The sequence below is a fragment of the Vigna unguiculata genome, chromosome 9 (genome assembly GCF_037176805.1).
Source record: "Vigna unguiculata cultivar grain cowpea cultivar isolate G323 ecotype 2 chromosome 9, ASM3717680v1, whole genome shotgun sequence".
Taxonomy (NCBI): domain Eukaryota; kingdom Viridiplantae; phylum Streptophyta; class Magnoliopsida; order Fabales; family Fabaceae; genus Vigna; species Vigna unguiculata.
Window position 1 is genome coordinate 3,347,647 of NC_140800.1, and position 15,444 is coordinate 3,363,090.

The 15,444-nt window shown below is 31.1% G+C and overlaps 1 protein-coding gene across 2 annotated transcripts; it reads right to left on the reverse strand.

The window, feature by feature from the left end:
* Positions 1–3,689: 3,689 nt before the first annotated feature.
* Positions 3,690–5,999, reverse strand: GRF6 (growth-regulating factor 6). Of its 2 annotated transcripts, XM_028046374.2 has the most exons (5): positions 5,398–5,999; positions 4,829–5,279; positions 4,254–4,699; positions 4,134–4,164; positions 3,690–4,054 (listed from the first exon to the last, which is right to left on the reverse strand). In XM_028046374.2, the coding sequence occupies exons 1-5, from the start codon at positions 5,582–5,584 to the stop codon at positions 3,922–3,924; spliced, it is 1,248 nt and encodes a 415-aa protein (XP_027902175.2). In that variant the 5' UTR covers positions 5,585–5,999; the 3' UTR covers positions 3,690–3,921. The 2 variants fall into 2 exon arrangements, with proteins under 2 accessions (XP_027902175.2, XP_027902177.1); XM_028046376.2 differs by lacking the exon at positions 4,134–4,164 and having other exon boundaries at positions 5,398–5,992.
* Between the last annotated feature and the right edge of the window lie 9,445 nt (positions 6,000–15,444).

Genomic DNA, 15,444 nt, shown 5'->3' on the forward strand with positions numbered 1-15,444 from the left:
AATATTATGACCATTTAACTTAAAAAACACATTATGTTCATTTTTTTTTCTTGCTTCAAAGTTTTTAGATATATTATAGTTGGTTGGCACTCTAGACTGACATTGTTAATGGGAGGAACTTTTATCACAATATTCCATCTTCGGACGAGTTGTTGGTATTTTTAATTTAATATTTTAAAATCAAGTAATAAAAATAAAATTATGAAGCTCGTCAACATTAATAATGAATCATTCAAAATTTTCTTTTTGTAGATTTGTGTTTTTTATTTGAAATTATAAAGTTAAAGTTACTTTTAAAAAGATTAATTTTATTTATAATTTATTTTATTATACAACTTATTTAAATTCATATTTAGACGTTAATTTTATTTTTATCAATACTTTATTACATCATTTTATCTAATTTATATTAAAATATTTTTCATTTTAAAGAATGACTTTCAAATGATTTTATTACATCATTTTATCTAATTTATATCCTCACTTACTGACATCCCGGTTCCCAAAAAATAATAATTTTAAAATTTTAAAGTATAATTCAAAAAATAAATCAGAATTTTCTGATTTTATAAATACTAAAATCATTAATTATAAAGATAAAAAAAATTATAGAAACCCAACTACTAAAAACATATTTAATTTTAAATAATAACCTTATAAATATATAGTATGGGTCGCAACCGAAATCGTGACGGAACGACGAACCAAAAATTAAAATTTGTAAAAATAGAGTTTGGAGTCGCCACTATAGTTATTATAGAAAACTATGAAAAACCATACAAAAGAGCAACGTCTACGAAAAAACAAATTTTAGGTATGGGAGTCGGTTACGCGGAGAAGGTATTAGCACTCCCATAAGGTTTTTAATTAAATATGCAAAAATTATATGGTTTTTTTAAAATATTTAATTTTTCCATAGGGTCACGTATTTCTTTTTGAAAAATCTATTTGAAAAATTATTTGAAAATGATTTAATTTGTTTTATAATTTTGAAAATCTTTTTATTTAAATTTTAGTATTATTTTAAAATTGGTGTCACGTAACGCGAGGGGCCATAGACACTTCAAATAAATTCTTTTTTTTTCTAATCTTTTATTTTTTATTTTTTTAATCATTTATAAAGTTTTAATAATTTTTTAAAGTTATTTTAGAGTAGTTGTGGATGTCATTGCCACGTGAGCAACCAAATAGATATAAAAGAGTAGACAAAGAAAGTTATATTTTATTTTTAGATCATCTGTATATATTTTTAGAACAAACAAAAGTCTAAATTAGATGTCATGCGACGCGAGCGGCCATACAAACAATAAAGAAAGGAGAAACATATATTTTTATGATTAAAAAAAGAATGAAAATTGAAAAAAAAAAAACTAAATCAAAAGATGAAAGAATTAAGAGTGACGTACCTTACAATAATTTCAATATCTTCTCACCTTTTTCTTTTCTTTTTTTTATTTATTTCCTTTTCTAATATTTTTTTGTTAGTTTGTTTTTCCAACATAGATAAAGATGAGAGGTGTCTATACAGGTGATAATGAGAGAAAGAAAGAGTGTAGAAAATGTTTTCTTCTTCTTTTTTTCTACCTCCTTCAATATTTTTTTAAGAGAGATAAAAAAAGGAGGTGTGTACGTGAGAGTAGTGATGGGAAAAAATTAGATAAGTGTAAAGATTTTTTTTTTTGCTGGTCATGACAGAGTGCGTATTTATATTCACAACTTGTAATGTCAATGCAATCTCAGTCTGAATTGTAACGAACAATATAAGGAAGGAATTGCTCATGATAGTAGCAAATTATGAGTATCAAATCAGATCACAAAATCAATCATCATCAATAACAAAATCAGACCACAAAATTAATCCCAATTAATAAGATTGATTATTACCATTCGAAGAGACATTGCTTCTAATTATTATTATATAATTCATTTCTCTATCAGGAATAAAGGTGGAACATATTTGACTTATTGGACTCATGAAAATTAATAACAAATTGGGCTCTTTCTTTGTTTTTTCTTATGTTTGAAAATCTTTTTTGAAAAAAATTTTGTTTCATATTTTTTTTTCCATTAACTTAAAAATCTTTTTTTTTATTATTTTTTTATTTTTCTTTAAAATAAATTTATTCACCTGAACACAAAATTGGATGTTAAGTTTTTCATATTTCACTTTTAGTTCCAATAATAAATTTGTCATATTCATCAATAATCGTGATCAAGTAATAACACATTAATCACTTCAATATTCATCTCAGTTGTCATTTTGAGTCTTATTTTGCTATATATTTTTGTAAGATAAATTATTTTTCACAACTCTTTTTATACCCAACTAATTGAAAACTTGTATAATAATGATAAGGGTTAAATATGTTTTTGGTCTCTCAAGTTTCAGTAAATTTTGGAATTATTCCCTTATCAAAATTTTATACCAATTTAGTCCTTCATCTTTCAAAATGCGTGAATTTAGTCATTTTAACCAAATTTTGCTAAGTTTATTTGACGTTTCAAGCACATTTCATGATAGTATTTAAGTTAACATTGAAACATAAATGTGTTAAACAGTGTAAATAATTTAAATACTATCATGAAATGCGCTTGAAACGTGAGATAAACTTAACAAAATTTGGTTAAAAAGACTAAATTCATGCATTTTGAAAGATGAATGACTAAATTGATCAAAAGTTTTGATAAGGGACTAATTCTAAATTTCGCTGAAACTTATGGGAGCAAAACATATTTAACCCTAATAATAATTTAACAAGTAATGAAACAAAATAATTATCGATTAGTTGTATACCTAATATTGGTTGTAAACAGATGAATATTAATTTTTCACCAAAAAACGCTATAATTTTGTAAAAAAAAGATCTTGATAATCTTCGTATTTGATAAGATAAACTATATTTTGTATAAAACTCCCAAAAGAAAAATATAGATTACTAAAAAAAATAGTAATTGTATTATTAGGGAGTATTCTACTTATTTGTCACATAAACTAATCCAACTATATCTGACTGAGTCATAAAATTAGTCTCTTCACATAGTTGGGCTAGAGACAGAAAAAAAAATAACTATGTACTTTCAGAGAGCACTCTATTTGATATGTACAATTAATCATTTTCATCTAAACATAAACACGAAACAATTGAATGGGATAACTGATATAAAAAAAAAAAAAATCAGAAAATACTGAATCATGATTCTGTTGTTCTATAAATGAGAACAATTAAGAAGACATAGAGTATAACAGTAACAAAAGACAAGTACATGGGTGGTGTTAAAAAGTTTGATAGAAATGATGGGTACGTGTCTCACCCCTTTTAATTATAAATCTACCACCATTCATTCAAACCATATATACACTTCATTTTCTATTTCTGTCACGTATGCAGCAAACAGTAGTCAACGTTTTAGAATCGTGCAGATTCATAGCAGTCAACCGAGACAATAAGAATTTACGTAACGGATAAAAACATAGTCATAAGAACACACACACCTTGTTTCTTTCATGGCCAACGGTGTTTGGTGTTTGGTGTTTCCCCTTATTACGTAATACACGAACTTCCTCATTAGTTTTGGAGCAAAAAGGTTTGCAGAAAAGGAAAAGAATCGGTTTTAACTTTAACAGTAATAATAACGAGTGTGATTACAAAGAGGGTTCTAGGCAATACACATAAAATGGATGTTCAGAATTGAGAGACAAGCAAATCCTGTGGGTCCAGTTTCATAGTATCTATGGAAGCAGAAAATGATGAAGCAAAATTACAAAGATGTGCGAATTTTGAATGCTAGCTCAAGCATGAAAGAGCTTAGGCTTAGTCACAGAATGTTTGGTACTGTGTTTGAAAGAACTTAACTAAGAAAAAGCATTAGCAGATAGGATCGATTACACATTAGAGAGACACCAATCCCTTTCAAATGCCTTTATGGCAGAAGAAAAAGAAGAGGGTGGTGTGGTTGAAAGAAGACCCCGAAGCATCTTAACCCCACCTTCTCCGTACATTTTTGGCCTTTCATTCCGTACAAGGACCCATTATTCAAATGTAAGCTCAACCATCTGCAAAACATAAACAACCAGATAGAAGGTTACAGACACATCCCAAGTTGTATCAGACCAAGAACCTGTTGTTGTTTACCTTACAAAAACCTTCTCACTCTTCTTCACCACTAATAAGTAAGAGAACAAAACAAAAATAAAATATTTTTCTAATGAGTGAAAACTAACTTGTACAAAATCCAATTTTTAAAGTAATTACCATGATGGGTTCTGGAACTGAAGGCTGGGAAATCATGAGAAGAGGTGGGGATGGAAATTGAAAGCTGGGTTGTGGAAGATTTGTCATCCAAATCAAGCCAAGATCCTTGTCTTCCTTTGTGGGGCCATTCATCGAAGAAGCGATGAACGGTTTTCTGAGGTTCTTCTTTTCCAAGTTGGCCTCCTCCACCCAGCATGTAGCAACCACCCTGATCTTGTTGCTCCTGAGGCTTTGAGTGGCTCTGGAGTTGCAGGCAAGAATAATCATTGGACAGGCCAAAGGAACTCCTCTGTTTGGTGGAAGAAGAGGAGGAGCTCATAGTCAATGGCGTGAGTTGCCAAGAATCATCCATGGAGGAACCAGAAAAGCTTTTCATGATACCACACGGCTCTGTGAAGAAAGCGTGTTCATCCACCTCTTCTTTCTCTCCGTATGCATACCTACTCCTTTAATTTCATTAATAAAAAAGTAAGGGAGAGAGAGATAAAGAGAGAGAGAATAAATGAATCAGAACTGAGACAGTAGAAGAAAGTGGTTTTAAGCTGAAGCAGTGTGAATGTGAAAATGACAGAAACCTGCAATCTGTGTTGGACTGAGAGCAAGAGCCAGTGTCAAGAAACAAGGGAGCACTGTTGTCTTCAAAGGACAAGCCAATGGCAGAGGACCTTGACGATGGAGGGTGTTGATAGAGAAAGGGAGCATAGTGTGATTCAGACGATGATGATGCAAGAGGAGAAAGAGTAGTATTGAGTTTGGTGATTGATGAGATTGGTTGTTGCTGTTGTTGCTGGTGGTGTTGGTGTTGGTGAGTTGAAGCATTTGTGTTTGATGATGACGGTGTTGTTTTCAAAACTTCCACAGGCTTTCTTGAACGATTTTTCCCTCTGTGCATGTGCCTCTCACAGTACTTAGAATCTGGGTATGCCTCTTTGGAGCACCTCCATTTTTTGCCATCAGTTCTTCTACACCTCCCAGGCTCAGGGTCTATTTTTCTCCCCAAACCCATCTGCAGATAGTTCCATCCAACTGCACCCAACAAAAAAAATCAATCCTTTTTGTAAAGATTTGCACTCTCCCAACAAACAAACAAACACAGTGACACAGAAAAAGAGAAAGAAAAAAAAAAGAAAAGCAGAAAACTCACAGTGCTGTGGCTGGTTAGGCAAAAGCCTTGAGGAGAGAGGGGAATCAAAGTAGCTCCTTTTTATGGTGAAGAGAAGATCAGGTGGAATCGAAATCCCTGAAGCCATGTACTTGTAGATTAGAGCTTGATGTTCAAGCTCTTGCCACTGTGATGGGGTGAAGGGAAACCTGTTCCTCCCATTCATCATCAAAAATATGCAGCAGAAGAGGAAAGGGAAGAAGCTGTATATATATGTATATAATGCAGGTTTATTAAAAAAGTGATAAGATGATAGAAGAGAAGTAATGGTGGAATGGAAGGAATTAAAAAGTAAAAATTTTGAAAAGGGAGAAGAGAGAAGGAGAGTGGTGTGTTTGTGGGCTATGAGTATTAATATTAGAATAGGGTTGGGAAGAGAGAGCAGGTATATTTATTTCAGGGACCATGGTTACAGAATCTTGTGTAGATGGATGAAAAAAAAGTAATGGTATTATGATGCAGATTTGAGATTTCTCTCTCATCTCTGTCTCTGATGCTACTGCTGCTGCTGCTGATGCTGCAGAGCTTCTGCTGCTTCTGCACCTAAGCTGTGTCTGTGGCAGCTCTTGTCTCTGACACATCTACGGAAATTCATAAACTAAAGGGAGAGAGAAAGAAAAAAAAGGCCATAAAAACAAAACAGGAAATGCTTATTATTAATATTATTAGAGTTGAGTTGGTGTCTGAACCCTATCTCACACAACATTGTACGCTTCACACCTTTTACTGCCACTAAACTCTTTTACTTTTTCTGTTCCTTTACCTCACACACCCCCCACTTACACATTTTAACCTTTTTCTCATTTTCGAAAACCTAGAAAACCAGACATGCACCTGCACCCTGCATTTTTAATACCCCTCTACTTTTCTTTTTCTCTTTTTCGATTTTCATTCATAACACCTCACCAATTTAATCTTATATCTATTTTTAATCTTTAACATTCATATTTAACAATTTTATTACACTATTCATTCATTCACTACAAACCCATGAATATATTAGTCTATGGCTATAATCTACAACATGCACGTGCAACAAGTCATAAGCAAGTTACGCTTTAAAAAAAAAATGCAAAAGTGTTGAAAGCGTATTGTTAGTATAGGAGTCTTTTTACATGAGGTTTTTTATGATGTAAATTAATTAATTAATTCTTTTATTAACTAGCAAGTTAAAAGTAAAAAATTTACAATAATAATAATAATTTTGGTTTTGGTTTTTGTTGTCCTTATATAGGCTAATACGAGAGTGTTGAGATCTTGATTCTACATTTAGGTTATGAAACGAAGAACAATATTGGAGACAGTGGTCACATGGTGAACCATCTTTTTTTCTCTTTACTATAACAATACGAACATGCCACAACGCAGGGTTGTTTGCGTTTCAGCACCATTATAAATTAATTAATCAACTTAATTGTAGAAACCACGTGCTATCTATTTGGCACATCTACTCTGCCATACTAAACATCTATAATTATAATAGTAATAATAATAATTATTATTATTATTATTATTAATTGAACTTGCCAGTTCCACTAATCATCAAATCCAAACTATAAATTTGAAGAATTATTTTAAGATAATTGAGTTTAATGGGATTTGAAATTAGTGGTTGATGGACCGTATTAGACAAATAAAAATAACAGTAATATAAAAACCTAATAGATAAGAGAAGGTGTCATCTTTTTAATATATAATCATGTTAACAATATCGCAAAAAAAAACAAAAAAAAATCAGTTATGAATAAGTAAAGTGGTATCGATATAAATCGTGTTAGTCTCTTATTCTTTCTTTTCTTTTATTAGTAGCGGCATTGTGTGTGTAAATTAAATATTTATTAATTTTAAATATTATTGAAGGAGTTTAATGTTTTTTTTATTAATTATATTTATAAAACGAAGTGGTCAAAGAATATAATTTTGTTTTATACCATTTATTATTATCTAAATATGTTCAAACATCTTCCACCAATACTATACTATATCAAAATAGAGACAAATTATAACTATTGTAAGGTCCCATTTCTTTTCTGCCCTAGAGTTGGTGGGCTGCCCTTGTAAGTGGGCCTAAAGGTTGGCCCAATGTATATAAACCCTGCTATGTTGCCCTAATCCCATCTCACACTCACTCTTTCAGAAACCAGCCGTCAACCCTTTCTCCCTCTCACGAAAAGCTCTGCTAGGGTTAGGTTGTGCCATCTTCAAGCTAGCTCGAAGCTATTCTCTACTCCATCCCTGTAGTGCATCCTTGGAGCTGCCGTGCTCGTGGTCACGTAGTAGAGGTCTTCGCTAAGTTTTTCCAGGTACGGGAAGTTAGAGTCTCAGTCCTTTGGTGTTGTCTTGGCTGTTTGTGAGCGAATCACTGATTGCATGGATAAATCATTCGTTTTGGTGTGATTAACTGTTTTGTATGCTTTGTTGGTTCGATTTTCATGGCTGTTGCAGTGAAGGACAGTGGCGAGACCTGTTAATCTCGCCCAAGCGAGTCCATCTCGCCTAGGCGAGATGAAACAGGGAGCTCGCCTAAGTTTTTGGCACGAAAGGTCGCCCAGGCGACTCGCTCAACTTTTGAGCGAGCAGGCAACTCGCCCAGGCGAGAGGGATCTCGCTTAAGCGAGATCCCGTGTTGCTCATGCCCTTGTTTTTTTGTGCTCTCGCCTAGGCGAGGGGGAGGCTCGCCTGAGCGAGCACATCTCGCCTGAGCGAGACTCCTCAGCCTGAGCGAGATGCTGGGCGAGACCGTACTGTTTTTGGATGCCTGTTTGTTCCTGAACGATCTGTTTTGGTTGAGTATGATTGTATGATGAGTGATATGCATATAATGGAACATGAAGTATGTTTGGCATGATTCATGAAATGATTATGACGGGTTGGGTATGATATTGGCATGTGAAATGAATGAGTGGTGTGGAACCAAAGGAACACGTGATTAATATGAGATGAGGCCCTAGATTCATGGGGTGGTGATGATCAGAGGTAGGGATTCGAAATATGATGCGTATGAGGAATTAATCTTAGGGGGTTGGTATGGAAATGTAAATATGGTGTTAATATTCTCTTATTGCTGAATTATGACTGTTAGTCCGTGTCAGCGTGTAAATTCCTTGGGGTCTCTAGGTGAGACCTCTGGGGTCGCGCTTCAGTGGTCGGGACGTAATTCCATGGCCCCTGTTAGTGGGTGCCCATGGTGGTGCCCCATCTGTATAACTAGGTAAGGATTCAAGGTAAGGACTGCATCCTGACACTCTAAGGGGCCAGTTAGTCTCACTTAGAGCATACTGACTCCTGTGGTGAGAGTAGCAGGAGGCCAAAAATCTTGTGGTGAGGGAGATTTGATTTCATCGTAACACTTGTAACACACAGCTCGGAGATGAGCAGCTCAGAGTCGAGCAGGGGTATTCACCACAAGTGCAAGCATCCGTTGAATCCGACCAAGTTATACGTATCCGGATGAGTTGAGTCGAGTCGTAGTGTATTGAATGAAGAGTCATAACATGTTTGGTTGCTATGTGGATATGAGATGAGAAAAATATATTTGACTGCATGAGGAATATGTTGTTGGCTCTAGCTTACCCGTTTTGTTGCATGGTTGTGATGTATGTGGCTGTTCTCTTTTGCGATGATCATCAACTTGGTTGATGGGAGCAGATGGACGAGGTTCTCATGGGCAACAAGGGAATGGTGACTCCGCTACTTAGCTATCTGGGCTGAATCTCACACTTCTTTCTTTCGTGTTTTCTTTAGGGCTATGGCCCCTGTATTGGTGGTTTTTAGATTGTAACTTTTAGTTAAACAACTATCCTACTTTTGTTGGCATTGGTGTGCCTAGTTTTGTAGGGGTGATGTTGGGAACCCCAGGACTGCGTTGTTATGCTATCTTATATGTGGCGTTTCCTTTAATTGCGTTTATAAATTAAATGGGACGTTACAACTACTTACAGATATCAGTTAAGATGTATTACTTTGACATTAAGCAAGTTAATTATTGTTAGTATATGTGTAGATCATGATTAATCAAGTAAAAACACATAAACATAAATAACAAAGTAAATTAATTACATTAGTTATTATAATATTTATTATTTGTTGACGTAATTCCTTGAATTGATGGTCAAAATGTCTTTTGCAATGTTTTTCTAAAATATTTTCGATCAAGGAAAAACATTAATATTAATTAAAAATTAAAATATATATAACTTTACATTAAATCTCAAATATTTATATTTTACTTCCTGTCACAAACAGTTAAAGAAAATTTGAAAAAATAATTTAACATCCAACTATTGAAGAAATTGAGATAAAAAAAACAAAGCAAAATGGTAATAAAAGAGTGTATAAAGAAAAAAAATATATTCACACATCCATAGTTTATAAATCAAGTTTGAACTCGAAATTTCTAAATAAAAACATAAAAGACATCATATTTTAAACAGAGAATTCTAAATTCTGAAAAATATGTGTATTTGATTATAGAAACTAGATTTAATCAAATTATTTTATTGTATGTAGACTAAGAAAATTTTAATCCTTTTCATAGAAAAAAAGTATGTGTTTCAACAAACAAATTACTTGTTATAACTAACAATTTTTTCATCAAAACAAATAAATGTGTATTAATCTTACAAGTATTAAACTTGGTAAAATAAGGGAACTTAAAAATTAAAATAAGATTAAAAAAATTACATACTTAAAATTATCTGTTTAATTTAATTTTTTATTATGAAGAAAATGATTATCTAATTCTCTAATATATATATATATATATATATATATATATATATATATATATATATATATATATATATATATATATATATATTAATTAGTGTCTATGTACGTCCTAGACAGGGGATATGTTTGTGTTGATATGTAAAGAAATAAGGTTAAATTTGGATTCTTTTATATAATTAAATTATCTTTTAATAATAAACATACTTTATATTAAATAATATTCTGGTAGAAAAATATTATATTGTTGCTTAATTATTTTTATAACAATCTCTTTACATTAAATGATAATTTGAAATCATATCACACAAATTTATAGTTGTCAGATTTGTAGTCAAAATTTTCAACTATATTTGTTTGGCAGCCTTTCTTTTTTATTTAATCAATGATATCTAGTATAAAGGAGTTAAAAAATATTATTCAAGTTATAAGCACTAAAAGGATTAATTCTAAATTTAGAGAGCGAAAGAATCTTATCCCAATTTTGACTCAAAAATATATTTAAAACTTATCTTTATCTTTATTTTAATATTATTTTATCATTTGTGCTTATTTATTTTATTTATCATTTATTCATACACTATTTCTCTTATTTAATATTTATAATTGCTATTGTAATAAAATAAGAAAAAAAAAGGAAGTGTGATTGAAGAAAGTTAGGTGTCAACTATCTGGGAGCGAAATTTAATATTAATATTAATATGAAGATAAAGGAGACAAATTTTTAAGCCTATTTACATGATTGAGACAACATTTTCTTTACTTTTCCACACATTTATATGTATTTTTCAAAAACCCTTGTTTCCTTATTTCATTCATGTTCCCTTCTTCCTTTTAATTAATTTCAACCCACCAAGGCCTAAAGTCGAGTACTTTTGTTTTAGTTGTATTTTTACATAGAAAGCAACATCAAATAAAAGTACATTTAAGTAGTCTTATTCGAAGAAATTTTATTTTATATATTTATAAAAAAATATTCATATAAAAATAACATGTTTTATATATATATATATATATATATATATATATATATATATATATATATATATATATATATATATATATATATATTATTCGAAACTTCTATTTACGAACTTTTAATTCAAATATTCGTTCCATATCAATAAAATTATAAAAATCATTCCATATACAACAATAAAAATAAAAATAATAAATAATGATAGAGCCTAAATTTGTGAATTATTTTGATTAATTAAAGTTTGTGATAATTTATATTGAAAAAAAAAAATCTAAATATAAATGAACTCAATTCATGTAATTATGAGACAATTTAACTCAATACTTTTAATTCTTATGTTTCAAGCGATTCTTATGTTGATGACACGTTGATTATTAGAGCTAATATGACAGAAATTGACAGGTAGAAGAAACTATTGTTAGAAAACTTTTGAAATAAAGAATTTTGGTCCAGCCAAAGGAAATCTTGGTATTAGAATCTCTAGGGATAGATCTGAAGGTATTATGAATTTATCTCAAGAGAAATATATAGAAAAATTGTTTAATAGATTTGATGTTGAAAATGCTAAAATCAAGAATACACCATTAGGAACTCACTTAAAGTTTTCAAAAAGGTAATCTTCTTAGAGAAATAAAGAAGAAAGTCACATGTCTAAAATGACATATGCATCGAGTAGAGAGTTTGATGTATGTTATGGTTTGCACCAGACTTGATATAGCATATGCAGCGGGAGTTGTGAGTAGGTTGTTATCAAACCCTAAAAGGAGCATTGTAAATGTGTGAAGTGGATATTGAGATATTTGAAAGGCACTTCAAATATGCATTTGTCTTTTAGAAGAAGTAATCTTACTTTATAAGGATTTTTTGTTGCAAACTTGAGAGGTGATTTGGATTGTAGAAAATACACAACATGTTACATTTTTATGTTGAGTGGTACAACAATCAGTTGGATGCCTAAACTTGAAGGAAGAGTCTCTCTCAACCACAAAAGTTGAGTATGTAGTTATCTTATAAGCAGCAAATGAGATGTTATGGTTGAAGAACATTCTAAAAGAATTAAGGAAAGAGCAAGATGACTCTCCATTGTTCAATGATAGTCATAGTGATATATATCTTGCTAAAAATCCCCATATTCTTTATTTTAGATGCAAACACATTAAATTGAAGTATCATTTTATCCGAAACCTGATAAATGATGAAGACTTGCTTTAATCTTGCTACAGAGAATCCAACTAATATTTTAATAGACTGTTACAACACCAAGTGGGAGAGAATTGTCTCAATTGGCCTTCAAGAATAATTGATGATGAAGGCACTACATTAGGTGATAATGTAAATTAAATACCAAGTGGGAGAGAATTGTTATGGATCTTGATTTAATTCCACATTTTTAATACTATGAAATGTTGTTATCTATTTTACGTAAAACTTGAAATAAACATAGAAATAAAATATTTTTTAATGTGCTCGTGGACGTAGACATATACATTATATATGCAGAATCACATTATCTTTATTTCATTTTCTTGTTCCAGTCTTCTAAATGATTATCACTAGATCTAATGAAAAAAAAAATACATTGAATCATTTCAAAAAAAATATAAAAATAAAATTGTATAAAAAATAAATAGAAAAACGTTAAATCATGAGACAAAAAGAACTATTAAACCTTTATTGAATAACTTCCACCTGAACAAAATTCACATTAAAAAGTTACCTTTATTCCTTTTTAAAATTTAAAAACAATGAGTTTTATATCCATATTTAGAATTTTATGAAGTGAGTTGGAGTGGATGACTTTCACATCTTTATTAGAAAGAAAGTTATGGTCAAAGGGGTAGGAGAGATAAATAAAATGAGAGGGAAAGTTGGTCTGATATATTAAAATTGTTTGGTCGTATTAAATTCTGTGAGGTATTCTTGCACTGTTAGTATTGCAGAATGGAAGAGTACGAGTCTTCATATCATATCATATATCCGTACACCATCACCACACTCCAACTCTAATTTCAAATGCATTATTTCTATCTCTTTTATATTCTCATGTCAAGTAAATTACTTCTTTTTTAACTTTCTTTTTTGTCTTATTTCAAATTCAATGCATCAAATTTTACTTATTCATGTAAAATACTTTTTATACACCAGATTTTACAATAAAGAGAGAATATTTTTAAATATAAAAAAAAGAATGACTTATATAGATATACACACGTTTTAAGAGTAAATTACACTTATATTCCTTTTTAAGCACTTTTACTTTTGTGAAAATATACATAGAAACAACAGAAACTAAAGTATGTAACAAAATAAAGTATGTTTGTATGATTGCATAACTGTGACATAGCATGATACTTTAGCAAATCACTCAAGTATGGTGCATATCTGAAGTGACTGAAAGATCACAATTTCCAATTTTAAACAATGTTGAGAGCATTTATAGTTAGAGGGAGTATTTCAGTACTTGTTCAATTATTTGTTCCCCTTTATCAAAACACAACATCTATGGCCTCTTATGCATGCCAAGTGCTTGTCAAAACACAAAGCTCCAAAATAACTACCATCTTCTTTTAAACACTTGCATGTTAAAGAAATAAATAAGGGAGACATAAAATGTTTCCATTATTGTGACAGTTTCAAGGGAAAATGCAGGTATCTTTGTTATAGCTATTGTTGGAAAACAAGTTTTCAAGGGTAGTTTGAAATCTTAAGGTTCCTGTGTTTACTTTTAGGTTCATCTTTCATGTATCTAGTACTAGTGCTGCAACTTTTGCGTTCAGAATTTATCTGTCATTGGTTTAAAAAATGTATAAGTAGCTTACACGCATGCACATTATTCATGAGAAAAGTGTTACGTAACTCAGTTTCTGTTCACATTCTTTTCTCTCATTCATAAGAAAATCTACAACCTACTTGATCTAATGTGTGCACTATTAATTTTTCACATCATTCTAGCTTTGAATCATGGAGCAGGGTGTCAGATTTTGGACTTGGACCACAATCTCACACACAGTCGTACACTCAGCTCACGCTTCTTCAATAGTTATGATTTCCCCAACTTGCAATGGGAATGCCAAGTAGGTCATCAGTTTCTTTCAATCTGTACCTGTGTAAATAACATGTGGGACAACATTTGCAATTACAAATTGAATTTTTCATGAAATAATAAGTTAAAAGTTTTATTTAACCCCCAAAAAAATATATGTATGTATAAACCAAAGTCATAGATCAGTAAAAGTTTACAGGGCTATGCTAAAAGCTTGAAGATATCAACAAATATAGGATGAACCCACCTACATGGCTATTTTTCAAAGAAGAAATTTGTTACATGCAGTTTAAGTTGAAGTTTTGAAAAAGCTGATATGAAAATGGCCCATTTAAGATCATTCTTCTCATTGTTCCTTTGATATTTGTTTGGGAAAAACATTAATAATGAGGAGCAGAAAATGCTATGAAGAGGTTGAGATTACCACGTGACTTGCCTTTACGTGTGTTTTCAACAATGCTATGGCCAACAGCAGCAGCAGCAGCAGGAGCATTTAAGTGTAGAGCTTCATTTTAAACTTGGTGGTGTGAAAGAACTTAAGAAATGATGATGCATAAACGGGGTTCACATTCTCACAGTGTTAGAAGACGACAAGGTGAGTGATGAAGTGGAGAGTGCATTGAACATATATTTGGCATCAGGAGGAGACAGTCATGTGAAGTGATGAAAGTACCTAGAGTAGGTTGAGGGTAGTTAAATCTAATAAAATTGGTCCCCATGAGGATCATACAAACCATGAAACTGCAAAAATGTTTGTTTCCTTTGGGACCATGGATCACCAGACACGGAAGGAACCTTTACTTTTACTGTCTTTCAATCAGTAGGGCTCTAAATTTTCCACTCAATCAAATCTTCTTCTGCTACTACCTCTTTACTCTCCAAAATGAACAGAAAGAATTCTTTTTTTCTTAATTTATCTTTAAATGAGGTTCTTTTGAAAAATATGGAGTATCTTAATTATTGTTATTAATTTATGTGAATGAACCTTAAATTGTATTCATTGGGTATTTGGAAACCATAACCTTTTAATGAAACATAAGTTATATCTAATTTCTATATATAAGGTTAATGGTTAGATAGGGTTAATACTGTCTTAAGATAATGAAACTTAAACTTTGTCTCTGATGGATCTGATGTAACTATTATTGTCTCATCCAGAAGTACCCGTTCAAGTTGAGATAAAAGACAGAATAGAGAAAATACAAAAATAGTTGTATGATGTGACAAAAAGAAAAGTGATATGCATTTATGAAGTATTTAAAAATGTTCACAAATCATT

Bases quoted from the DNA above. Each gene is read 5' to 3' on its own strand.
- GRF6 (XM_028046374.2), bottom strand. From the start codon at position 5,584: ATGATGAATGGGAGGAACAGGTTTCCCTTCACCCCATCACAGTGGCAA. The intron at 4,700-4,828 runs GTTTCTGTCATT...ATGAAATTAAAG, and splicing joins CAGTCCAACACAGATTGCAG to GAGTAGGTATGCATACGGAG. The intron at 4,165-4,253 runs GTAATTACTTTA...CTTACTTATTAG, and splicing joins CAGTTCCAGAACCCATCATG to TGGTGAAGAAGAGTGAGAAG.